At 38.2% G+C, this 27,268-nt stretch overlaps 1 protein-coding gene and 1 long non-coding RNA gene across 4 annotated transcripts in view; one reads left to right on the top strand and one right to left on the bottom strand.

Moving 5' to 3' along the window:
* The window catches only part of GPBP1L1 (GC-rich promoter binding protein 1 like 1), a 64,278-nt gene that overhangs the window by 28,829 nt on the left and 8,181 nt on the right, over window positions 1–27,268 (top strand). For all 3 annotated transcript variants that reach the window (XM_069589741.1, XM_069589749.1, XM_069589732.1), the window contains exons 2-7: window positions 596–1,601; window positions 2,416–2,530; window positions 4,823–4,952; window positions 5,339–5,625; window positions 19,950–20,022; window positions 21,120–21,313. In XM_069589741.1, the coding sequence (XP_069445842.1) occupies window positions 2,471–2,530; window positions 4,823–4,952; window positions 5,339–5,625; window positions 19,950–20,022; window positions 21,120–21,313 (744 nt within the window). In that variant the 5' untranslated portion in view covers window positions 596–1,601; window positions 2,416–2,470. The remainder of the gene's footprint in view (window positions 1–595; window positions 1,602–2,415; window positions 2,531–4,822; window positions 4,953–5,338; window positions 5,626–19,949; window positions 20,023–21,119; window positions 21,314–27,268) is intronic.
* LOC138440688 (uncharacterized) overlaps window positions 7,537–27,268 on the bottom strand; it is a 30,818-nt gene continuing 11,086 nt past the window's right edge. Inside the window, exon 3 of the long non-coding RNA XR_011257089.1 lies at window positions 7,537–8,538. This is a non-coding gene — a long non-coding RNA (uncharacterized lncRNA). The remainder of the gene's footprint in view (window positions 8,539–27,268) is intronic.

Genomic DNA, 27,268 nt, shown 5'->3' with positions numbered 1-27,268 from the left:
AGATGCAAGCATTCTCTAGCCCTTGGAAGTATGTTAAGAATTTGCCAAAGAAATATTTATGTCATCTCTTACTGCATATCTTACGTCAGAGAATAAGCACTTAAGTCTCTTAATTGATAAGTAGGTATCTAAAAATACGTAAATACATGAGGAATGCTATGACAGATGTCTTGTTTTTAAGCCTCTAGCCATGGTTAGCACTAAATAATTAAATAGTTGATGACTGTAATAAACCAGTTAGTTATGCCTCTTTGACCACTTATGGCAAGCTGTTCCAAGTATGAGGGAAAGTCTAAATCTAACGGACTCTAATTTGCATTTCTGAATTACATTTGATAGCTAATTGGAGAAATGGTTATTTTAAAGGTAGATTTTTTTCACCTCACTTTTCTAAAATCCTTAAAAAAATTTTAGCCAGTTATGTTGTTGCTATAGGTGGTGGTCCATTACATTAATGTTTAAATTGGACTTGAGTTTTGTCTCCTAGACCTTTGTCTCCTAGGTCCATCATTGGACCATGTCTCATTTTAGCAATTATATATAGTAATTTTGCCTCTTGTGATACGTTATTTTGTTTTTTCATTTATACTGATAGATTCCTGTGGCCTTTTAAATGATTGAATAAAAATGAAAATGGATCCAAAGTGACTTCTCTACTGAAGCAGAAGATTGTTATTACCTTCCATTAACTCAGTTTAGTCTCTGGGAACGGGCAGAACGAGTGAAATACAGAAAACTGAAGAGAAGAAAACCTCACTTTGGAGCTTTCTCCGTGACTGTTCTTAAGCCCTGCCTTTCTACTTGTTTTAGTTTTGCTGTGAATTTATAAATAGTGAAGACCAAAGAAATAGAAGAAACATTTGAGAGCTTTATACCAAGAAATTTGCCTTGAAAGCTGCTATTCTTGGAGGGAAAAGCATATCAAGTTCCTGTTTGTTTGTTTTTTTTTAACAAGCTTTCTTATGTCCTTAGATTTTGAAGGATAAGACAAATATAAACTCATACCTGCAGACTGTTTTTACCAGCTGTGTAAGAATAATGAGATATAAATTAAGGGCCTTGTAATGTGGATGTTTTGCTACTAGAGTTGACTACTCCGAAGATCTTTTATAGCTCGTCAGTGTTTTATTTTTGATCTATCACTTCAATGACATTATTTGACCAAACAAAAGTCATTCTGTCTTTCTAAGCTATGACCTTGTTATGAACAGTATTTGCATTCACTGTGCAAATGTCCATGTATTATCTATTTAAGCAACATCATAGTGCCATCACTCAAGGAAGTTGAATGAGGTGAACATTGATATAGCTCTTTCCCCTTCCCCCCATTTTTTAAATGTAACAAATACTTTTTATGTTCCCCTCCCCCTTCCCCTTTCCCCTTCCCCTTTGGGAAACGTGTCAGGAACTAGATAGTTAAAGATGAGCAATTGAGGGGACTGAGAGATTGATCCACACAGAGCCTGGATTCTTTTTGCTTCATCGTAAGGCTTTCTGCTGGCCAGCCTAATTAAGTACCCTTTTAACAAGAGAACCTTGTGGAAATCCAGCTGGCAACTCAAGAAGTTCAGGAAGCAGGACCACAGAGGTTATACTCTGGGGTAAGTATCCTCCTATGTCTAACTTTGGAAGAAGACTGTGTATGTATATGTATCATGGAAAATACCTACTCTTTTCTAATGTATTCTGGAGACTATCAGTGAGGTAGTTTGGAGACACCAACGGATCTCTCAGGAAAATTGATTCTGATGAGAAGTTAATGTGAACTAAATAGAAAAACTCTTGAGAAGTTATAACTTCCTTCTCTAGATTTTTTTCTACTGCTTTTTCCTGAAGTTACCTGAAGCAGATTAATCTTTTTCTATAAGTATCTATAGTTTGGGGCTTCCCAGGTGGTGCTAGTGGTAAAGAACCCTCCTGCCAATGCAGGAGACATAAGAGACCTGCGTTTGATCCCTGGGTCAGGAAGATCTCCTGGAGAAGGAAATGGCAACTCACTCCAGTATTCTTGCCTGGAGAATCCCATGGACAGAGGAGCCTGGTGGGCTGTATAGTTCATGGGGTCGCAAAGTGTCAGCAGTGTTTGAAGGAACTTAGCATATGCCTGGCATAGCATATATGTATAGTTATGAGTAGTTGTTTATTCTTCTGCTATAACCCAAGAATTCATTAGCTTCTGTCATATAACCTTCAGGGCAATGTCCCACTTTCTCTGTGTTGAATATTCATAGTTATATATTCACAGGCTATTGTTTTTGTTTAGAACTTCTCTGATGTATGAGGCCAGAGGACTACTCTAGAAAGGCTCAGAGAGCAAGTTTTTCTGTAAAAGGGTGACCTTAAAGAAATTGCAGGCTCCTTTACTTGATACCAGGTTCTTCCAAGAATAAATGATTTCAATTTTCTCATTTTCAGATCCTGGCCATGAGGTTGGATGCCTCACCTTGTTGAAAAGAGACACTGGACCTAAATGGCGCAGCATGACTTTGTTCCTGCTTGGCTAAATTTCTCAACACCACAGTCAGCTAAGGTACTGTTCTCCATTCTAGTAACTATCTCAATACCAATTCTTTGCATCCTTGTATTATCTTACAGCCTCTGTTTTACAATCTAGTTTTTTTTTGTGTGTATATTCAGTCTTAACTGATAATTTTAGATATGTTTTCATAAACTTATCTTTCTTTTATCTTACTTTTAGGATATAAATAGGGTATAAACACTTAGGCAGTTCAAGTCTGTGTACCCAAGTGTCCTGTTTATTTCATTACATGTTAACCTTTTCTCATTGTGTGGCACACTTAAGATTTCCTATGTTGGCTGCAGAACACTTTGGTTTGGGGGGAAATGGATCTTCAGAATGAAAGTACATATGTCTAAAGTAGTAGTTGAAAAAGGATAGACAGTCATTGATTGACTACTACATGATTAAATCCTAGAAATTCTATTTCAGAGACAATGGTCTGCTCACTGATTTTGGAGAAAATGTTTGCATTAAGAATAAAGAGAAATGGAATATATTCTTGATAAAGGAAACCTTTGGGAAGCTAATAAAAATACTTCCTGTTTTGCCACCTAATAGAGGAGGGACAAAGTTGATAGGTTGTCTCAGGAAAAAAAAAAAAAAAACATTTTTTTTAAACATGAATTTTGGGGAAGATGTTCCTGGTCTGTCTAGACCCACAACCCTTTGCTTTAAATTTCAGTTTGAATTGTGCTTGTGAAATTCCCAGCCATCTCATAATTGACATAATCCGCCTCAAGGGTTGGAGGTGGTGAACCTGAGGGATTAGGTATGGGATCTAGGAAAGTGTTTAAAAGTAGGCAAATCTTACACCTGCAAAGAACAATTGATTTAGCGCCATGAACTTGGTAAAAAGAATTAGGAAATATAATTTATTAATAAATATTTCCATTAAGGCTACAGCAAGCAAATTTGTGTGGTATTAGCATAAAGATAGACTTGTGAAGTGATGCAATAGAATAGAAAATTCAAAAATAGTGCTATATATTTACTCAGTTGATTTTTGACTAAAGTGCCAAGGTAATTCAATGCAGAAGTGATAATCCTTTTTAACAAGTTGCTTTAGGACTGGATATTTATGGGAGAATAGGAGGGAGAGCGGGGAAGGAAATGGCAACCCACTCCAGTGTTCTTGCCTGGAGAATCCCAGGGATGGGGGAGCCTGGTGGGCTACTGTCTATGGGGTCACACAGAGTCGGACACGAGTGAAGTGACTTAGCAGCAGTAGCAGTAGCAGGAGGGAGAGCCTCAACCTTGACGTTATATCATACATAAAAATTAACTTGAAGTGGATTATAATCTAAGTTGAAGAATTAAAACCCAGTAAACTTTTGGAGGAAAGGAGAAATCTTTGTAACCCACGGAAAGAAAGTGAAAATCTCTCAGTTGTGTCTGACTCTGCGAACTGGGGTCTCCAGCACTGCAGGCGGGTTCTTTACCAGCTGAACCACTAGGGAAGCCCTTGTAACCCACTAGAATGGCTAAAATAAAATCTGACAATACCAAGTGTAAGTGAAGATATTAATAGTAAGGAAATAGATGTAAAGATTTCTATGACACAACTTGTAGTTCTCCTAGAAGCACTTATCAAATGTTGGGAGTGGTGGGCCTATAAACCATACATTTTGTGGATTTTTAAACTTTGGTTTTCTGTTATTTGAGAAAAAGACTGTCATAGAATACAGCTATTTGAAATAGGAAAGGACATAATAGTGTTTCTCAAAATGCTTTATTTTAGTTGTGTAACCTTAGACTTATTCTCTCTGACCTCCTTCCTCACATGTAAATAAAATGGGGATGATGTCAAATTGTAATCTTGTTATGAGTATTAAACAATGGAAATAAGTGTTTTATAAAACTATAAAAACTTGTGTGTGATTGTTAATGGCATGCCATGGTGGTATTTAAACTGTTCCTTTCTCTTCAATTCAAGAGTAATTTACACAAATAAGCTATTTAGAATTATTTTAAAAGCAAACATCTTTCTTTTCCTTTCAAGATTAACAACATCTTTAAGTGTAAGTTTTGGAGCTTATTCTTCTGGATATTGACTAATTCCTCCCCCCCCCCCTGCCATGCAAGTAATTGAAGTAGCCTGTTAATTAATTCAATCAGTGATTAAATAGGCAATGTAGAACTTCTCTAACTCAAGAACTATTGCCCTTAACTATGTCACATGTGCTCAAAATGGAGATATCTGCCACCAGTATTACTTGTTTTGCCTGATGCAAATCCAAAGATAATAAAAGAGATTGATATGTACTTATCTGTTTGCTTCTCTATACTTTATTATCATCTTAGTCACCTACAGCGACTTTCGAAAAACACGGAGAGCACCTACCCCGAGGAGATGGTAGATTTGGAGTAAGCCGTCGTAGACATAATTCCTCTGATGGCTTTTTCAACAATGGACCTCTTCGAACGACAGGAGGTAAGACATACCCAACTTCCACGACTATTTAAGCTACTCCAAGGGAAGCCCAGGTTGAGGGTACATGTCCGTAACCTCAGAATAATGATCTTTTGTAAATATAATACTCAGTTAGATCGTCCAGTAGTCATTACTCACCTATATTGGCTTTCTAATGTTCTTAGGTTCTCTTAAGTTCTCTTCAGTTAAAGAACTCATACAGAAATTATATTAAAACAAAAGGATGTATCTTGTGATTTGTGTATGTGGACTTAATTGTTTATTTAGCAGGTCCCCTGACAGGCTTTGGCAATACTGTAAATTAGATCAGGAAGCATATGGCCCACTTGTTTCTGAATTTCCAGAAAGCAAACACACTAATATGTTACTTTTCCTTATTTTTTCAGATTCATGGCACCAGCCCTCCCTGTTCCGCCATGATTCTGTGGACTCTGGTGTCTCTAAGGGAGCGTATGCTGGAATCACAGGGAACCTATCTGGTTGGCATGGCTCTTCACGAGGTCATGATGGCATGAGCCAGCGTAGTGGGGGTGGCACAGGAAACCATCGCCATTGGAATGGCAGCTTCCATTCCCGGAAAGGCTGTGCCTTTCAGGAAAAGCCACCTACAGATATTAGGGAAGAGAAGAAAGAAGATAAGGTGGAAAAGTTGCAGTTTGAAGAGGAGGACTTTGTAAGTATAAAGGTTTAGTTCTGCAGTTAAAATCTAAAATGATTCTTACATATGAAACTCAGTTAATAATGAGAACATTTGAAGAAGTACATACAAGGGAGTACTACATTTAGACTTTTATTGTTTTTAGGAAAGAGTTGATTAATATGAAGATGAGAACCAAAATTCCTGTATAATTTTTAGCAAATCTTAATATTTTTTCATCTTTACGCCTTTGGAACTTGAAAGAAATCCTGAGTTTTAAGTTTTCTAAGATTCAATATTCAGATATATTTATGGAAAACTGTTTGTTAAATTATCTTTCTCCAGCTATCCTAAGAGGGATTTTTTTCCTCTGATATTGCTTGCTTATATAGACAGTTGTGATAAGTTTAGAAACACACAGGAATATTTTAACTGTTGCCTAAATATGCTACTGTGTGTTGAATTATATGCCTTTTGACATCTGAGCCAAAAGTAGTTTTTGTGCACCTTTAAAAGTTTAATAATATATTTTATTTAACCAAGTATATCTAAATCATTATCATTATTTTAACCTGTAGTCATTATCTTCAAATTACCGAGATAATTTACATTCTTTGTTATACTAGGTCTGCAAAATTCCTTGTGTGTTTTATAATTATACTACATCTTAATATAGATAACACATTCCAAGTGCCCAGAAGCCACATATGACTAGTAGCAAAATCCTATTAGTGCAGCTCATTATTTTTAAGTAGCACATTAGATAAGCTAGTCACTTTTATGACACCCATTTCATGTTATCAAAGCCAACTAAAGAGTAAAAGTTAGGCATTCAGCCCCTCCTGCCAAGTTTAGCAAATGATCTGGGGGCTCTTAATTTAAATGTTACTTATTGATATTCCTATTTCAAGGTACCTATCCTTTAAAACTTTATTCCTGGAAAAGTCTATAATACACCAATACATTAAGTATTTGACCAGAATGTTTTTAAGTATTCAGTAGTCCAAAATGATTATACTAAATTATAACTTTATTTATTCAGTAAATAAGCAAATTCAAATAAGACCAGTGGTAGTGATTAGGAAACAAAAATCTCTCTTGCTCATTACACTTTGAGAACTTGGTGAAATCCTCATCAAACCAGCAACAACAACAAAAAAAGTTCAATGATATTCCTATTATAGAATGAATTTCATTTTGTAATTTTCACATAATAAATGAACCTACTGTAGTTATAATTTCTATCATACCTGGACATTTACCTAAAATACGTATTATTATGACCACAGTCAGCTGAGCACATGGAAAACAAGATTTATTTTAGTAGTTTAAGTTTCTTGTGTGCTTTAGTTTAAAAAAAAAAAAAGATAATGAGAAATGATAATTGGTGTGGGGTAAGGTAGAAGTTACTTTGAGTACCTTTTAAACTGGTACTATACTACTGATTGGCATAGTTTGATAAGGTCTGTTATCAGTCCTGTGGCTTTTCCAGTGAGAAATGAGTTGACAACGGAAAGAAATGTTTAAGGCAGCGTTATCTTCACCTGCTAAGTCACATCATACCTGAAAAAGGTCAATAAGGGCAGGTTTATTTTGTGTTTACACTTTTATGGCATATTATAAGTGTACATCAAAGTGTGGAGAAAATGGTCAAGTACACTCATAACCTAGCTTTGTGAATATTGACATGTTGCCCAGTATGCTCCAGACCATTCTTCTACAAATGAGGCAAGATATTATAGGTACAATTAAAACTTCCCTAACCATATTCTCCTCTTTCCCCTAAAGGTAATCACCATTTTTATTTCAGTGTTTCCCATCATATATGTTTTTTTACTGTTAGGTTGGTACAAAAATAATTGTGGTTTCAGACTGAATTTTAAATCATTATAACTAGGCTCAAACATATCTTTGTTAACCAAAATAGGAACCATTACAGTGAACACATTTTTGCCAATGAGAAGTAAGTTTATTTATTCCTGTAGCGTAAAAATCCACGCTTCGGGATTTGACAGACTCTTAAAAAGTATTTTCTGCCTCCTGCTAGTTGTGGAAAGCATTTTCCTTGCAAAAAGTTGTCAAGATGCTTGAAGGAAGTGGTAGTTGGTTGGCGAGAGAGCAGGTGAATATGGTAGATGAGGTCAGATTTCATAGACCAGTTCATTCAGTTTTGAAGCTTTGGTTGTGTGATGTGTGGTTGGGCGTCATCATGCAGAATTGTGCCTTTTCTTCTGACCAGTGCTTGCCACAGGTGTTGCAGTTTTTGGTGCATCTCAGTGATTTGCTGGGCATACTTTTCAGATGCACTGGTTTCGCTGAGATTCAGAAAGCTGTAATGGATCCGACCAGCAGCAGACCACCAAACAGTGACCATGACCTTCGTTTTCTTTTTGGTGTAACTTTGGCTTTGGGAAGTGGTTTGGAGCTGCTTCTCGGGCCAACCACTGAGGTGGTCATTGCCAGTTATAATGTAAAATCCACTTTTTGTCACACATCACAATCTGATCAAGAAATTATTTATTGCCCTTGTGTATAATAAGAGAAGATGACACTTCAAAACAGTTTTTTTTTAATTTACAGGCAGCTCATGAGGCACATACTTGTTGAGCTTTTTCACCTTTCCAATTTGCTTCAAATGCCAAATGACTGTAGAATGGTCGATGTCGAGTTCTTTAGCAACTTCTTGTGTAAGTGCAGCAGCTTCGATGACTGCTCTCGATTGGTCGTTGTCAGCTTCCACTACAGCTGGCCACTATACTCCTCATCTTCAAGGCTTTCATCTCCTTTACAAAACTTCTTGAACAACCACTGCACTATGTGTTTGTTAGCGGTTCCTGAGGCAAATGCGTTCTTAATGTTGCAAGTTGTCTCCACTGCTTTACGACCCATTTTGAACGCGAATAAGGAAATCACTCACTTTTTGTCTACATCATTTCACATTTCCGTGGTCTAAAATAAATATAAACAGCAAGTAATAACTCATTAGCAAAAAGCCATAAAGCAAGATATGCACATTAAAATGATGTGTATAACATTACCACAAATATTTAAGAATATATTCCAAAAAAAGAATATATTCCATTATCAAAGAGCAAAATTCAGCAGTGCAGAATCACAATTACTTTTGCACTAACTCCGTGTATCAATGTATCCATAAACAGTCTGTAATACAGTTTTGCCTGATTCTGATTTTATATGAATACTATCACATCGTCTGCTGCTAAGTCACTTCAGTCATGTCTGATGTAGTTCTCTCTTATTTCCTTAAAATTGTTTGAGATTTGTCTATATTGATACATAGGGCTCTAGATCAGTGGTTCTCAACCCAGGAACAAATTTGCCTCCTTCAGAGCACATTTGACAATATCTAGAGAAATTTTGGTTGTCACAACTAGAGATAGTCCTGTTGACATCTAGTATGTAGAGATCAGAGATGATGCTGAATTTCCTACACTGCACAGGACAGCCGTATAACAAAGAATTAACCAATCCCAAATGTCAGTAGTGCCATGGTTGAGAAACTCTGCTGTGTATCTTTTTTACTGCTGTATAGGAAATATTCTGTTGTATGAATGTACTAGGTTTGTCAGCCCACCCAGCTCCTCCGTCCATGGGATTTTCCAGGCAAGAGTGCTAGAGTAGATTGTCATTTCCTTCTCCAGGGGATCTTCCCGACCCAGGAATCGAACCCAGGTCTCCCGCATTGCAGGCAGATGCTTTACTGTCTGAGCCACCAGGGAAGCCCGTTTTCCTGTTAACGGACATTAAGTTTGTTAAAAATCTTGTTTTGGAGGATAAATCTAAAGAATGGAAACCATGGCATTGTAACTAGAGAAGAAAGAGTGAAAAATAAGATTTCTATTCAAAGGGAATTAGTGAATAATACGTAATCAAGACCATCCCCATGGAAAAGAAATGCAAAAAAGCAAAATGGCTGTCTGAGGAGGCCGTACAAATAGCTGTGAAAAGAAGAGAAGCGAAAAGCAGAGGAGAAAAGGAAAGACATAAGCATCTGAATGCAGAGTTCCAGAGAATAGCAAGGAGAGATAAGAAACCCTTCTTCAGTGATCAGTGCAAAGAAATCGAGGAAAACAGCAGAATGGGAAAGACTAGAGATCTCTTCAAGAAAATTAGAGATACCAGGGGAACATTTTATGCAGAGATGGGCTTGATAAAGGACACAAATGGTATGGACCTAACAGAAGCAGAAGATATTAAGAAGAGGTGGCAAGAATACACAGGAGAACTGTACAAAAAAGAGCTTCACATCCCAGATAATCACGATGGTGTGATCACTCACCTAGAGCCAGACATCCTGGAATGTGAAGTCAAGTGGGCCTTAGGAACCATCACTACGAACAAAGTTAGTGGAGGTGATGGAATTCCAGTGGAGCTACTTCAAATCCTGAAAGACGATGCTGTGAAAGTGCTGCACTCAATATGCCAGCAAATTTGGAAACCTCAGCAGTGGCCACAGGACTGGAAAAGGCCAGGTTTCATTCCAATCCCAAAGAAAGGCAATACCAAAGAATGCTCAAACTACCGCACAGTTGCACTCATCTCACACGCTAGTAAAGTAATGCTCAAAATTCTCCAAGCCAGGCTTCAGCAATACATGAACGGTGAACTTCCAGATGTTCAAGCTGGTTTTAGAAAAGTCAGAGGAACCAGAGATCAGATTGCCAACATCTGCTGGATCATCAAAAAAGCAAGAGAGTTCCAGAAAAACACCTATTTTTGCTTTATTGACTATGCCAAAGGCTTTGACTGTGTGGATCACAATAAACTGTGGACAATTCTGAAAGAGATGGGAATACCATACCGCCTGACCTGCCTCTTGAGAAACCTATATGCAGGTCAGGAGAACTGGACATGGAACAACAGACTGGTTCCAAATAGGAAAAGAAGTACATCAAGGCTGTATATTGTCACCCTGCTTATTTAACTTACATGCAGAGTACATGCAGAGTACCTCATGAGAAACGCTGGGCTGGAAGAAGTACAAGCTGGAATCAAGATTGCTGGGAGAAATATCAATAACCTCAGATATGCAGATGACACTACCCTTTTGGCAGATAGTGAAGAGGAACTAAAGAGCCTCTTGATGAAAGTGGAAGAGGAGAGTGAAAAAGTTGGCTTAAAGTTCAACATTCAGAAAACGAAGATCATGGCATCCGGTCCCATCACTTCATGGGAAGTAGATGGGGAAACAGTGGAAACAGTGTCAGACTTTATTTTGGGGGGCTTCAAAATCGCTGCAGATGGTGATTGCAGCCATGAAATTAAAAGACTCTTACTCCTTGGAAGGAAAGTTATGACCAACCTAGACAGCGTATTGAAAAGCAGAGACATTACTTTGCCAACAAAGGTCCGTCTAGTTAAGGCTATGGTTTTTCCAGTGGTCATGTATGGATGTGAGCGTTGGACTGTGAAGAAAGCTGAGCGCTGAAGAATTGATGCTTTTTAACTGTGGTGCTGGAGAAGACTGTTGAGAGTCCCTTGGACTGCAAGGAGATCCAATCAGTCCATCCTAAAGGAGATCAATCCTGGGTGTTCATTGGAAGGACTCACGCTGAAACTGAAACTCCAATACTTTGGCCACCTCATGTGAAGAGTTGACCCATTTGAAAAGCCTCTGATGCTAGGATGGATTGGGGGCAGGAGGAGAAGGGGACAACTGAGGATAAGATGGCTGGATGGCATCACTGGCTCGACGGACACGAGTTTGAGTGAACTCTGGGAGTTGGTGATGGACAGGGAGGCCTGGTGTGCTGTGATTCATGGAGTCGCAAAGAGTCATACATGACTGAGCAACTGAACTGAAGTAATTCATTTAAAAAGAAAATACAGAAGGAGCAGAATTGGAGGGTAGAAGATAAAGAGTTCTTAGTACCAAAGAGATGGGTGAGGTAAATTAGAGGTATGCCTTTGGAAACAGAGGTGGTAGTTGAGATTTATGAAAGTAATATATTCAGAGAGGAGGTGTGTGGAATAGCAATAAGGGAGATTAAGAAGTGATTAGTTGAAAAAGATTGGGATATATCAAGAAAGAATAAAATTTCTTTTATTTAAATGGCCATGCTGTACAACATGCAGGATCCTAGTTCCCAAATCAGGGATCTAACCTACGTCCCCTGTAGTAGAAATGTCTCTTAACCACTGGACTGCCCAAAAAGTCTGGCACATATATTTTTAAATGGTAGCTGTTAGTAAATGTGGGTGAGAGCTTTGTTCCTGGCAGTTTGATATTACCTTCCAAGGATAAGAGAATGAATCGATGATGCATGGTACACTGTTCCTTGAAGAAGAAGGAGCCAGGCGTGAGGGTAGTCTTGTAGGATTTGGGCTTTAATGTGTGTGGAATCTGAGAGTAAGAAATTTGTGGAGAGAAGGGATTCTGAGAAGGTACAACAGTGTAGCCGTGGCTTTGAGTCTTACCAAATTCTCCAGTAAAAGCAGACCTCCCTTTAATATCAGGAGCAGTATTAACATGTATATTTTCACTACTTATATTTAGCACTGTACTGGAGATCCTAGTAAGTGCAATAAGTCAAGAAAGAAATAAAATGCATTATAAATAAACAGAAAGAAATAAAAGTTTCTATTCACAAGTGACATGATTGCTTACATAAATCCTAAGGACTCTAAAGAATTAACAAGGTTTTAGGCTACAGCATTAAGTCATATTTTTATATACAGTTGATCCTTGAACAACATGCTGTTCAAGAGTTTGAGCTTGCATGTCCATTTGTATGGAGATTTTTTCAGTAGTATATACTATAGTTGCAGTATATGATCTGCAATTGATTGAATCCACAGATCAGAACTCAACAGCTTATATGTATACAGAGAGCTTTTTACAAAATTCCAAAAAACCTTTGAAAATTGCTTAGGAATAAATTTAACAGAAGATGTGAGAGACTTTAATATTGAACCACAGAATATTGCCAAGGGAAATTAAAGATCTAAATAAGAGATACATTTTGAATGGAAGGCTTTGAATTAGAAGATTCAACATGGTTAGGACGTCAGTTCTATGGACTGTACAACCCCAGCAAGCATGCTTTCTTGTATTGAAATAAAAAGACGTAGAATATCTAAAGCAATCTTGAAAAAGAACAGTCAGAGAATTCATACTTGCTAACGTGAAGACTTTGTATAACGCGACACTATTCAAAATGATATGACATTATTGTGCATATAGATTGATGCTGCTGCTGCTGCTGCTGCTGCTAAGTCACGTCAGTCGTGTCCAACTCTGTGCGACCCCAGAGACGGCAGCCCAACTGGCTCCTCTGTTCCTGGGATTCTCCAGGCAAGAATACTGGAGTGGGTTGCCATTTCCTTCTCCAATATAGGGCAGAATAGAGAAGCCAGAAATAAACCTTCATTAATGTGTTCCTCTGATTTTCAACAGAAGTACCAAAGCAAGCCAATCAGTGGAGAAAGAAATGTTTTTAACAAATTGTGCTGGGACTGTGTATCTATCTATATATAGGTATAGATGCTGCAAGTGTGTGTGTGCTTAGTTGTATCCGACTCTTTGAGATCCCATGGACTGTAGCCTGCCAGGCTCCTCTGTCCATGGGATTCTCCAGGCAAGAATACTGGATTGGGTTGCCATGCCCTTCTCCAGGGGATCTTCCCTACCCAGGTTTCCCACATTGTAGGTGGATTCTTTACCATCTGAGCCACTAGGGAAATCCAAGAATACTGGAGTGGGTAGGCTATCCCTTCTCCAGGGGACCTTTCTCATGCAGGGATCAAACTGGGGTCTCCTGCATTGTAGGCGGATTCTTTACCAGCTGAGTGACCAGGGTAGCTTCTCTGATGGCTACCCCATCTATACCTATACTTTCTCTTATGTATAGATGGGTCTTCCCTGGTGACTCACATGGTAAAGAATCTGCCTACCTGCAGGAGACCCAGGTTTGATCCCTGGGTAGGAAAGATCCCCTGGAGAAAGGGAATGGCAGCCCATTCCAGTATCCTTGCCTGGAGAATTCCATGAACAGAGGAGCCTGGCGAGCTACAGTCCATGGGGTCACAAAGAGTTGGACACAACTGAGCAACTAACACAACACAGGTATGAGTATATATCTTCTCTGCTCCTGTCGCCTAACATATAAAAAATGAATTTGAGATGGTTTATAGACCTATGGTAAGGCCTGAAGTGAAGAGAACTTCACTGTCTCACATAGGGGAGACATATCTGTCTCACATAGGGGAGACATATCTGTCTCACATAGGGGATTTTTAAAAAAGATTTATTTGGACCTAGGAAGCAGTAACCATAAAGGAAAACACTGATAAATTGGGCTTCATCAAAACTTAAGACTTCTGCTTATCTCACAGACTCAGGAAAATATTTGCAGAACATAGATTTGAAAAGGGGCCTGTGGCCATAATATGAGTACCTCCTACAAATCAGTATTTTAAAATTATAAACAAGATTTGAACAAAGTTTTCACAAGGAAGATATAAGAATGGCCAATAGGCACATGAAAAAATGGTCAGTGTTATTAGTTATAAAGGAAGTGTGGAAATTTAAATTAATACCACTATGAGATATTGCTGTACAGACTGGCTAATATTTAAAGTCTGAAAACACTAAATTTGGTGACATTTTTGAGTACTTGGAGCTCTCATGTAGATGTGTATAGTAGTCCTGCCATTTTGGGAAAAGGAAAATCTGGCAGTTTCTTATAAAATTAAACATAAATCTGGTGACCCAGTACTTGCACTTCTGTGTATTTACTAAAGAGAGATGGAAGTCTATGTACATTTATTGTAATTTTTTTCATAACACTACAAAACTGGAAACTTCTTTTTTTTTCTTTTGGTGGCCATGCCATGTGGCCTGTAGGATCTTAATTTGCCAACCAGGGATTGAATCTAGGCCCTCAGCAGTGAAAGCATGGCGTCCTAACCGCTGGACTCCCAGAGAATTCCCAGCAAACCATTTGAATGTCTGTAGAAACAGGAATAGAAAAATTGTGGTGTAATCATGTAGTGGACAACTTAATACTGTGCAACCCCATGGACGGCAGCCTGCCAGGCTCCTGTGACCATGGAATTTTTCAGGCAAGAATACTGCAGTGGGTTGCCATTTCCTACTCTAAGAGATCTTCCCAACCCAGTCTCTTTTGTCTTCTGCACTGGCAGATGGATTCTTAATGGACTACTTATTCAGTAATAAAAAAAGAATGACTGGATAAAATAACGACGAATCTCAGTGAAGCTTTACACAATAGAGTACATACTGCATGATTCCATCTATATGACATTCTAGAACAGCCTTCCCAGGTGTGTTAGTAGTAAGAAGTCTGCCAGCCAAGCAGGAGACATGAGACTCTAAATGCGTGATGTATAGGAATTCTTTCTATTACTTCCAAGTCTGAAATTACAGGATTGAAGAGCCAGGAACTACATGGACATCACCTACAGCAAAATAAAGTGAGGTATTGCAGCATAGGGGCAAATCGCTGAAAGCTATAAAACTTGAATAATAATTAGATATTAGCATTTGTGCAGGAGAAATTGAAGGGAACAACAGGGCATCAAGCAACCCCAGGATTTTCATAAGAGCCAGGAATTATTCTGGAAAGCTTACAGAACATTTGAGAACAGCAGCTAGAAATTAGGGGTGGTTTTCCATATTCCCAAAACTAGTAAATACAGAGGTATTCTGGGATAAGGTTTGAAGGGTCTAAGTGGATCAATTAGGAGAGAGAAATCTTTGAGTAATTTGAACAAGGAAAGTTAATATAAATAACTGTAACAAGATAGGATAATGAGTGATTGGCTAGCAAAAAGTAAAGAGAACTCTAAATATAAAGAATACAGAGTTCTGGGATTTCCCTAGTGGTCTAGTGGTCAAGAGTCTGCTTTGTAGTGCAGGAGATGCAAATTCGATCCCTGATTGAGGAACTAAGATCCCACATGCTGTGGAGCAACTAAGCCTGTGTGTCACAACTAGACAGCCTATACGCTGCAACTAAAGTCCATGCACGGCAGGCAACAAAAGATCTAGCATGACGCAATGACAATCCTGCGTGCCACAACTAAAGACCTGATGCGGCCAAATAAGTAAATATATTTTTAAATATATAGAATTCTAAGGTAACGAATTAGCAGATACAAGGAGCTGCCACTAACCCTAGGGCTAAGACAGAGTGCCTAAGAGTGCTCTCTTGCCCCCTCACCTCTCTCAAGATTGAGATCAAGACCTTGTTGGAAAGGCCTAGCTGTGGTTCACTGGATGGCAGAGCAGTTGGTAAGGTGCTTCTTTAGGGAACATACTGGAAATATGCCCTTTAGAGTACCTCATAAAGCTGTTTGTGGGAGATGTCAGTGCTATAAAACCACTCAAGTCAGTGCTCACTTGTACCTTAGAACCCGGCTTAGAGCAGGAGCAGGGTGCTAAAGGAGTCTGCTGAGTAAGCACACAGGAACAAGAAGCAAAAATCTCTCCTTGCTGTCTACTGACAAAATTACCATGCCAGCAAATTAACAAAGGGAGCTTGTTTTTTTTTTAAGTGCCCAGATAAATTTACATGGAGCAAGCAGAAAGGATGACTAGAACCAAGAGGCAATAAAATGATAACCAGCAGAGTTCTATCCCTTTTAATCATAACTAGCCAGTGCTCCCTTCCAAAACAAAGCCCCTCACTGAGAACAAAACTGTTGGGAATAGAATCCAGACTGAGCTGCAGAGACAGACTATAGAGACAAAGGGAAGAAAAGGTTCATATAAAAGGCATGGGGAGGGGGTGGTGAGCTAGGATATCAAAGAAAGTATGCCATCATCCTTTTGAGCACTCCATGGAAACAACAGAAGAGAGCTATGAAGAGTGATATTAGAAAGCTATCTTGATCCACATTCACAAAAATTGATCACATTAAAAATGGAACAACATGAAAGGATCAAGATAGTAAGGAACAGAATATCATTTCTATAGACCTTGCAAAGTATACCTGCAAGATGTGCACAATACAGATAGGAACCATAACCTGCTATTTTAAAATCTGAATAAATGGTACAAGAAAAACATAACCAGAAAAATTCACAGTGCTAGAACTTGGGAAACAATAAAGGTTCAGAAAAATGAAGACTAAACAAGGAGCACAAGACAACAAATAGTAGTGTTTTCCAAGAATTAAAAGATAAAGGAAACTTTAAATAAGCTGAAACAAATAGATGAAATTTAGAATTGAAAAAAAGAGATGCAGTAGTTTGACAAAAAAATCCAAAAGCTCTCCCTTCAAAAGAATAACAATGAAAAATTAAGTGCTAAAAAGTGTAATTCAAAAATAATTTCATGAAATACAGTAAGACTTGAAACTACAAATTGAAAGGACAGTCAGACCAGTCATCCTTTGTATATCAAGACATAAAGAACAAGTGACGTAGGAAAAAAAAATCAGATACACTTTGACAACAAAGCTTTATAACCCATCAGTGAATTAACTGGATACTCAAGCAAAGAAAATGTGAGCCAAGCATTTTATACTCTGTCACACTTACCTTCATTTATAAAGGTCACAAACAGTGTGTAAGAACATTTTATTAATCATATTGTTGATATTTTGTATCCTTGAAAATCAGAGGTATAAGAAAGGAAATACAGATAGAAAATAGAAGATGTTTAGTAAAAAGCCCAAGGCCCTCAATTTGAATTGGAAATATCACTAAGCCATGAGGTATTTCATCTTTCAAAATGTGTGTATATGCACGTTTGTGCATTTCCAGGCTCTGTCCACTAAAAAGTACTGAACACAATAACCAGTACCATAACAATGTCCCTAGTGCCCAGACCATGGTCTTGAAATGCCATTTCTGGACAGGATATTTATAAGATAAGCTTGGAATGTTTTGTTATACTTCATAGCAAAGAAATAAAGACGGCTAGGCTTGTATCAAAAGGATTTAGAAGCCAAATTGAAGAGGTTCCCACTGGCCAAACATGGGATGTTTCATGCATCAATTACAGGTAATAATTTCAAGTGTTTGATTTACATTGTTGTTTAGTCACTAAGTCATATCCAGCTCTTTTTGCAACCCCATGTACTGTATGTAGCCTGCCAGGCTTCCCTGTCCATGGGATTCCCCAGGCAAGGATCCTGAAGTGGGTTGCCATTTCCTTCTCCAGGGGATCTTCCAGACCCAGCGATCAAACCCACATCTCCTGCATTGGCAGGCAAATTCTTTAGCACTGAGCCACCAGGGAAGCCCTTAAAGAACATTAAATATGATTAAAGCTGTGAGTTCACAGTGATACCCCACCCTAGAAACAAGCATGTATTCTATCTTTCCCATATGAATTCTGCCACTGAATTGTGGAAGTGTATATACTAGCTTATAAAGAAAGGATGATAGAATTAGGTCATTGTATTGCAGCTTGTAGTGAGTTAATAGTTTCAGGTTATGAGCATCACTGTCTGCCAACATCACAGAAACAGAAGCATAGCCAGACGTTAGGTATCTCCTAAGGAGAAAACAAAACCAGCAAGTAGGTGCCAAAATAAAAACGGGCGAGGGGATCCTATAGCCTCTAGAACTGACTACCAATTTATAGGAAAAGCAGAGATGTAAGATATTTTTCAGGTAATTTAGAGATTAAGAGATGTTTTTTGGAGACAAAACTATTCAGAGAGGGAAGAAGTGTTTTTTGGTTTTGTTTTCTATTTAAGAAGGCTTATAAAATGTTTCTAGTTTGGCTGGTGATGTTTTATTAAATTGAGTGGTGATTATAAGAACTTTTTGCCCACTTGGTTTATGCAGTCTTCTGGGTCTGTTATATTTTACTATTTTAAAAAATTAGTAGAAAGAGATCAAAGATACCAACTAAATAGGTCAATGTTTCCAAGACCCCTAGATGGAATATGAAGACTACAGGCCTATTTAAAACAAATAAGAATATACAGCCTTTTTCTGTGTAGATTCCTTCTGCCCATACTATTCCATTCAGAGGAGTGTATTTACCTGTCCTTTTTCTGTCACAAATCTGTCCATTGGTATACTGAATTAATAGTTCAGATTGTGTCTGTGCTTGTTTTATGCTGGTCCGTCTCCTCTTGACAGGTTGAAAATAACACACCTGCTGGGGCCCCACTCCTGAAGATTTTGATTCAGAGACTCTGTAGTCAAGTCTGAGCATCTGTCTCTTTTGTTTGTTTGTTTGTTTAATGTCTCATGGTCATTTGTGCTCAAAGGCCATTTTCCTGCTCTGTACCAGATTGTAAAGTTGAGGTTTGGACATCAGTGTCATCCTCAAACTCCCTATACAGTTCATTATTGTGTCTGTTGCTCTTAACACTCTTGATCGTTCCTGTCATCTCTTCCTCTACTCATGTCACCTTCATAGTTTTCTGGACTATGAAATTGGCCTCCTAATAGATACTTAAAAGCCATGAAATATATCCTTCATGCTGCTACCAGACTTGGAAACTAATGATCAGATCACATTAACTCTCTCTGAGAGATGGATCCCCATTCCTAAAGAATAAGATTCAACCTCCCTTAAAACTGCTTCACAATCTGGCACTTTCCTGTTTCCCCAGACATCTCTTTAACCAAAGAAAGATCCTCTCATTCCCTAGCACTGACGTTGAACTGTGTGCAGATCTCTGAATATTTGATTCTTTTTCATATTTTTCCTGTCTTGGTGTTCATTGAGCATTCTGTTCTGGAATCACCCATTTTCCAGCCTTGGAGTTCATCATTAAGGACTCCTCTAATGAAACTTGTTCTGATAGAACTTCTCTTTCTAGTAGAATTGACTGTTCTTTCCTTAGTACTCCTTCCCTAATGTGAACGTTTATCATAGCACCTATAACCTTTTATTGTACTTTTGGCTCCAAGTTTATCTTTTTAGGAAGACTGTGTCCCTTGTGGGGATAAGGATTCTTCTTAATTGCCTTTGTAAATTCCCAGCACAGTCCCTAGCACGTGATGTGCCTCTGCCCTAAAGCAGTCTTATTAAAAATGCTATGGCTATTTCACTGACCAGATTGTGCTCTTTAAATCTGAGAAAAGTGATAGACTTGTTCATTCAGCTTTCTCCTTAGTTGGCGTATATATCCTATAGGAAGATGAGAATTTGCACAGTGTGTTGTGTTGTGTTTTTTTTTTCTTAATTTTTAATCCTCATATTAAAGGAAATGAAAGCCACAAGAGCCTGAGATTAATGTAAGACCTGTTGATTGGCATTTCAACATATCTGTGTTAATTCTGAATATAGTGTTAAATAAGTGCTGCTGATAAATAGTTATTTGATAGGTTCAATGATGCTACTTTGCAAAAAGTGCTGAAATGATTAGCTTTCTGTATCAACCATTAATATACCCTTTTTTCCTAGCCTTCTTTGAATCCAGAAGCTGGCAAACAGAATCAGCCATGCAGACCTATTGGGACCCCTTCTGGAGTGTGGGGTAGGTAGATTTGCCATTTTAAAGGCAAAACTTTAAATTTATCTTAGCAGGGAGAGGAGAAAAATTTCTTTATCTCTTTTTTTTGTTTATCTCTGGTTTCTCTTCTCATCCATTTGCACATGGTAACTAACACCTATTAACTGTTACTCTGCCCCCACCCCACCTCCGCCCTAAAAATACCATTGGGTTGTAAAGGTAGTGGAGTCAGAATAAAGACAATTGAGAGCTTGTAGAACCCTGAATTTAAAATTAGATTTTAAGCAAATGAATTCTAAAGTATTCTTTGATAGGCTAAATAATACCACATCCTATAGAACATTTTGTTCAGCCAGGTTCTGTTTGCTGACTGTGGTGGTGGTATCCTTGTTTTTGGCAATTATAAATGATGATTGTTGTATAGGTAGGGGAAAACCTATAAATACATACATTTATATGTATACGTTGGGAATAACTAGCTTTATAAAAAGTTATTAGACAAATCAGTGTTTTTCAAACCAAACCTGATCCTGTGGCATTGGGATATTTGGCATTTACAAATTGTACTCTCCTAGATCCTATGTTATTCAGTAGCCAGGCATCTTATTAGGAAGGCTTTAGTGTATCTAAATACTGGGTTTGGATTTTGAGTTGCAGCATTAAGGGCAGTTGCTGTACCACTTCCCTTTTGTTAATGAATAGCTTTGCTCCAGTTCGCCTCATCAGAAGGTCCCATAGCAGACTCCTTTTTCCGGTTTTCTCTATTCTCTCTATTCTCATACTGACAGGAGTTAACTACCCTTGGATATATTCTTGTTTGGTATATGCCTGAGTGATCACACCACACGTGAGACCTGTTATACGCCTGAAAGATTGCCAACATCTTCGGGCTTGTTGGTTGAGTATGAATTTAGAATCAAGTGTTTGACATACTGCCTTTTTTCTTATGGTTCCTGAGTAGTGTCGCTTTTGAGAATATTTATGAAGTGCACACCAGGAAATGTTTGTCACTTAATCACAGCTCTTAGCTCTTCATTGAAAGTGAGGCCTTCATTTGAACTATGCTGTGTGTTAACCAAAAGGTTTGACATTCTTTTGCTGTCCACTGTTGTGTTTCACAGAAAACCCACCTAGTGCCAAGCAACCCTCCAAAATGCTAGTCATCAAAAAAGTTTCCAAAGAAGATCCTGCTGCTGCCTTCTCTGCTGCATTCACCTCACCAGGATCTCACCATGCAAATGGAAACAAATCGTCAACCATGGTTCCAAGTGTCTATAAGAACCTGGTTCCTAAGCCTGTACCACCTCCATCCAAGGTATGATTTGGAATCAGTTTCAGAACCTTATACAGCAAAGGTGGGATGAATAAATAAGAATTGAGTAAATTCGTTTTTTCCTGTTGAGTCACTCACCAGGTATTCATTTGGTACCATTAGCTTATATGTTTAGTATTTTACTCTGTCTCCAAACTCTCTACTACTGTCAACTACATGTTTAGTAGGCCTCTCATACTCTAGCTTCATCTTATAAACCTGCTTCTCTTGATTTGCTGTTTTCATTAATAATATCAGCATTTATCTGTTTGATAAATAGATGTTCAGTGGGCTGAACACCATGGCTGCTGCTTCATTCCTCCTCCTCACTCATTCCCCTGTACCAAGCAGTTACAGTCTCTGTCATTTTTTTCCTCTATGATATCCTATGTCTTTGTCATCTCACATTTACTATTTCAGTGTACCCTTCTATTGCCTCATCTCTCTGTATTTATCTTCCACTGAACTGTCAGAATGTTTATCCTAAAGCAGTCTGAATATATCACATCCTTTCCCATTAAGTCCCTTTAGTGATCCCATACCATCAGTATAGCAGAGGTTGGATAACTTAGGGATCCCCTGATGGCAGACATTCAAAGAATCTGCCTGCTATGCAGAAGACCCAGGTTTGATCCCTTGGTCGGGAAGATACCCTGGAGAAGAAAATAGCAACCCACTCTAGTATTTTTGGCTGGGGAATTCCATGGACAGACGAAGCCTGGCAGGCTAAAATTTATCTGTAAAGGGCCAGATAATTCATACTTTAGGCTTTGTTGGTCACACAATGACATATGAACTTTGGGTGACATACTCTTTTTCTTTTTTTTCCCAACCCTTTAAAAATGAAAAAAAAAAAAAAAAACATTATTAGCTTATGGGTCATATAAAAATAGGCCTCAAGCCAGTTTTGGCCCATGGGTCATAGCTTAGCAACCACTGATGTTATAATACAGTGTCCAGACTCCTTAGCACTCGCATGTATAATTCTATATAGTCTAAGCCCAGTCTGTCTTTTATATTTTACTGCCCTTTCTTTCTCTTACCTAGGAGATTTTCCTTCACATTTATGTCATCCTCTCTGTGAATCCTTTTCTGTCACATATGTCTAAAGATCTAATTAAGCCTTGTAGCTGACTGAATAGCATTCTGTCTCTAATCATGACATTTATTGCACCATTTTCTTCACTTGGTGTAATCTCCTTAAGGGCTTCAGGTCTTTTTCATGTTTGTATCCCTAGCACTCTCACAAAAGCACGTAAAATTGCTTGAATAAATTCTAGCCACTGTAAAGAAACAGAGTTTACTGTGTTATTGAAAATACTAATGAGCATTAATTCTCTTTTCTCTATGCACCAACACTTGTTGAGGCTTCCCTGGTGGCTCAGTGGTAAAGAATCTGTCTGCCAGTGTAGGAGACATGGGTTCAATCCCTGGGTCTGGAAGATCCCCTGGAGGAGGAAATGGCAATCCCCTCCAATATTCTTGCCTGGGAAATTACATGGACAGAGGAGCCTGGTGGGATACAGTCCATGGGGCGTCACAAAGTTGGACATGACTGAGACTCAAAACACTTGTCCTGTGCTTAAGACCAACACAAAGAAGTATATCATCGGTCCTGAGCCCCATGAGCTGCAAGTTTAATTGGGATGATAAGATAAAACAGTATAAGGTCATATGATTGTATATGAAATAAAATAACAAATCCTAGAAACAAATCTTAAACAGATTTGGAACAACTAAATTAAAACACTCTTTACATTATTCAGAGGAGCACGATCACCTTAGACTACAACCATCAAGGGAAATTTTACTGAAAAAATGTAATTTGAATGAACTTTTAGAGGATAGTCAAGATTTAGATAGTCAGGAAAAAGTCTGGAAAGTACTACAAATTAGAAGAGGTGGTTAAAATATTTTGAAAAGAGAAAACAGTGGCCACATTTGAGGGATAATGAATGAACCATTCTAATTGCCTGGTAGTACTGGAAAAATATCAGAACTGATGGTCGTTATCCTAGTGATAATGAAGCTTTTCAGGGTAGAGATCACGAAGGGAAAGAGGATAGAAGAAGAGTAAAGAATAGGAAAATAAAAGACTTGGGAAAATACTTATTATTTAATAAATATTAGGAAAATAACAACATAGTTAATAGGATTAAGAAACTACTCAGAGATAGAAAAAATGGTATGCTATCACAAATCTGCACGGGTGAGTTTAAGATAGCAGCCAAGGTTGTCAGCATTTGTCAGTGGCTGGTGACAAGGGCAATAACTATAAAGAGGGTGTTTGGACCTTAGCGGTTAGAAAGTTTTTGGTGACTCTGAGTTGAGGTTTTAGGAGAGTAGTGTAAGGCTGAAAAACGAGATTTCAGAGGATTCTGTAGTTTTGTAGGTGGAAATGAAGGTAGTGGCACGTTTGAAACTTGATAGTAAAATGAAACAATATAGGTGCTAGAAAAGTTAAGTGAAAGGATGAAGAAAATCTGTAGGAAGAAGCCTATGGGGACAACTTTAAATTTACTTGAAAAGTCATTAAAAGAACATGACCCAAGAAGAATACACTGATTGACAAGTGGTGTTATTTTTTAAAGGGGTTTAGAATATTAATTTCCTTTGATACAGAAGGGAAAGAATGTGAATTCAGTCAAGAGAGCAACTCCTATAAAGAACGAACCCAGCATGAAAATTAACAGCAAGACTTTTGAGTAGGCAGATGACACTTAACTCCTTTTTTATAATACAACCTTGAACAAGTTTCTAATGTTCTGAACCTCAACTTCGTCATATAAAATGAAGATGGTAGTGCTTGTCTTTTAAGGGTTTTTGAGAGATTAAAAAGTTTTCATAAGTGTAACTTCATTGGGAATATCTGCTGACATTATGTTAAAATGTAGAAGAAGAATAAGAAAATAAATGAGACAAAGTCATAGCCTCAGGGGTCTCATATCTTCTGTGGGTGAAGACGTGACAAGGAGAAAAGTCATAACACAGAGCTTAAGATCAGTTTAGCCCTGTTGTGGAGAACTGAGTTCAGAAAAGATGAAGATAGGAAAACCAGTGTGAAGTCCGGTTTAACTGCCTTTGCAAACGGTAGCAAAGTCTGAACAGGGATGTGATGCAAGTGAACAGAGAAGAGGTGTGGTGATGGCACACAGTGGGAAGCAAATAAGGGGACAAAAAGAGGACACTGAGCATTCTTCCCCCAGAAACTGGGGTAACTGTGGAACCATTTCACTGAAGGTAGAGAAGAAAGAACACAGAGTTTTCAGGAAAAAGTTGGTGTGAGTGGTTCTGGGACTTTTGAATGTATAGGATACTAGGGGGAGAGGAAACGACTAATAGGCAGATGTGGATGTATCCATTCATTCATTTTCTCTATGTGTTTAACAGTGATTAAACATTAAGTATCTGTGTATTTAAAAGCTGTATGTCACTAGAGGCACAAAAACAATCTCAAAAGGTTTATTTTGAGATAAAGTGAAGAGACAGATACGAAAAATAATTGTACTGCCTTCTTAGAGAGGGTCCTCATGAGTCTTTACAGATGAGGTCATATTTGAATTGGGTTTTGAAGTGACAAAGGAAGAACTACCATTTGTTGACATCTTACTATGTTCCAGGACATTCACTAGGCCTTTTGCATAAAATATTTACTTTAATCCTAGGATGCAGAAAATTATGTAATGTGAGGTTGAATGCAGAGTTCCAAAGAATAGCAAGGAAAGATAAGAAAGCCTTCCTCGGCGATCAGTGCAAAGAAATAGAGGAAAACAGTAGAATAGCAAAGAGTAGGGATCTCTTCAAGAAAATTAGAGATACTTCATGCAAAGATGGGCACGATAAAGGGCAGAAATGGTATGGACCTAACAGAAGCAGAAGATATTAAGAAGAGGTGGCAAGAATACACAGAAGAACTATACAAAAAAGATGTTCATGACCCAGATAACACAATGGTGTGATCACTCACCTAGAGCCAGATATCCTGGAATGCTAAGTCAAGTGGGCCTTAGGAAGCATCGCTACGAACAAAGCTAGTGGAGGTGATGGAATTCCAGTTGAGCTGTTTCAAATCCTAAAAAAAATTGTGGAGTCAGGATTCTTCAATGAGATTTGTCTGACTTCAGCTAGGGCTGTTTACACTGCCCCAGAATACTTTCCATCTTGATAAAGGATAAAAAAGAGGAAGATGAGAATTCTGGTTTTGGAGTCAGACTTCATGCCATTCTAAGTACTTGGAATATAATATTGGCAGGTCCTAAGTAGTCAACAAACTGTAGTTTTAAAACAGTAGGAGTTTGTTAGGGAGCAAGTAGGTGAGGCATTGAAGGCAGAGGAACTGTGTTACCCAAAAGAGTGGGAGGGGGAAAACATGCCATGTTCGGAAAAAGATAAGTGGTTAAGTATGGATGGCAGGTAGTTAGGAAATGGTGGCACTTGAAGACTAAAGCCAAGTGATGGAGGTCTTTTTATAAAGAACTCAGGTGAGAGTTTAGGGGTCATATTATCAGCTACATGATTTTAACAACTTAAATGATTAGACAATTAACAGATTACTAGTTTTTCTAATTAAGTTCACCTGGGAACAGATTCCCAGTTGGCGAGTACTGAGTATGCCTACAACCCACTGAAAAGACGGAAAGGAATTATGAGGTGAGAAAAGAATGAAGGATCAGGGAATTGAGAAAGGAAATACTGGAGTGGGTAACCATTTCCTTCTCCAGGGGATCTTCCGACCCAGGGATCAAACCTGGGTCTCCGGCACTGCAGGGAGACTCTTTACCATCTGAGCCACCAGGGAAGCCCAAAAAAGGGAAAAGAGTTCAGAAAAGATAGGTAAAGTGCAATCTCTCATTTTCTACAAAAGTAGACTTTTTAAAGCTGACTTTTGAATGTAATATGAAGACAAAATTTTTGCTTACTCATTGAAAGAGCTGTTTTATTAAAATGGGGATAGAAGTGTGTGTTACAGGGAATTAAATAGTAATAATGAGCAAGTGAAAGCAGATACTGACCTGTGCAAAAAAGTTTGGCAATAAAAGGATGGTAGTAAAAAGGAAAACAGATCTTTTTTTCCCCCTAGCTTCAACTTAGTAGAAAGGAGATTAAAGATACACGGGAGAAATAATTGATAAATTCACAAAGGAATGAGAACAAACATGTAGAATGATAGAAAGGGAGGGTAGAGCCATTAAAGGAACTTGAGATGCAAAGAAGGGAATTGGGGAGAGTTTGGGTCTAGTGACTTCTGACTTCCATCAAGTAGGAAAAGGCATGATCGTTTGAGGTGGAGAGTTGAGATTGGTTTGGAGGGAAGGAGAAGATACTTTAAAAAGAAAATGGTTGATATGTGGTTCATTTTAATGTTTTTTTTCCCCTTTATTTTACTGATTGATTGAAGTGTGGATAATGTACAATATTAACAGAGACAAGGTATCTGGTGACCCTGTACAACTCTGGGAAACTATGTCTTTGATATTTGGTCTGAATAAGCAGCCATCTTTAGATTTTCTTCAGTGGAAGAAAAAAAATTAATCTCCATTCTAGTTGGGTCATTGCCTCTTTCTTTTATTGGCTTGCATGTTGTTTTTGGAGGCACTCTGGAAAACAGTATTACATACCAGTTGAGTAACCTTGGACAAATTATATAACTTCCTTAATGTCAGTATAGGCTTCCCTTGTGGCTCCAGGGAATCCATCCTCAACGTAGGAGACCCAGGTTCAATCCCTGGGTCAGGAAGATCCCTGGATAAGGGAATGGCAACCCACTCCAGTATTCTTGCCTGGAGAATCCCATAGACAGAGGAGTCTGGTAGGATACAGCCCATGGGGTCTCAGAGTCGGACATGACTGAGCAACTGACACAAATGTCAGTATAATTTCAGTAAAAATTCAACATAATAGTTATATCTGATTGGGTTAAGGATTAAATAAACTACAACAAGTATCTGGTATATGGTA

Source organism: Ovis canadensis, chromosome 1 (assembly GCF_042477335.2).
Source record: "Ovis canadensis isolate MfBH-ARS-UI-01 breed Bighorn chromosome 1, ARS-UI_OviCan_v2, whole genome shotgun sequence".
In the NCBI taxonomy this organism is placed as follows: domain Eukaryota; kingdom Metazoa; phylum Chordata; class Mammalia; order Artiodactyla; family Bovidae; genus Ovis; species Ovis canadensis.
This window is presented reverse-complemented; position numbering and strand designations above follow the sequence as displayed.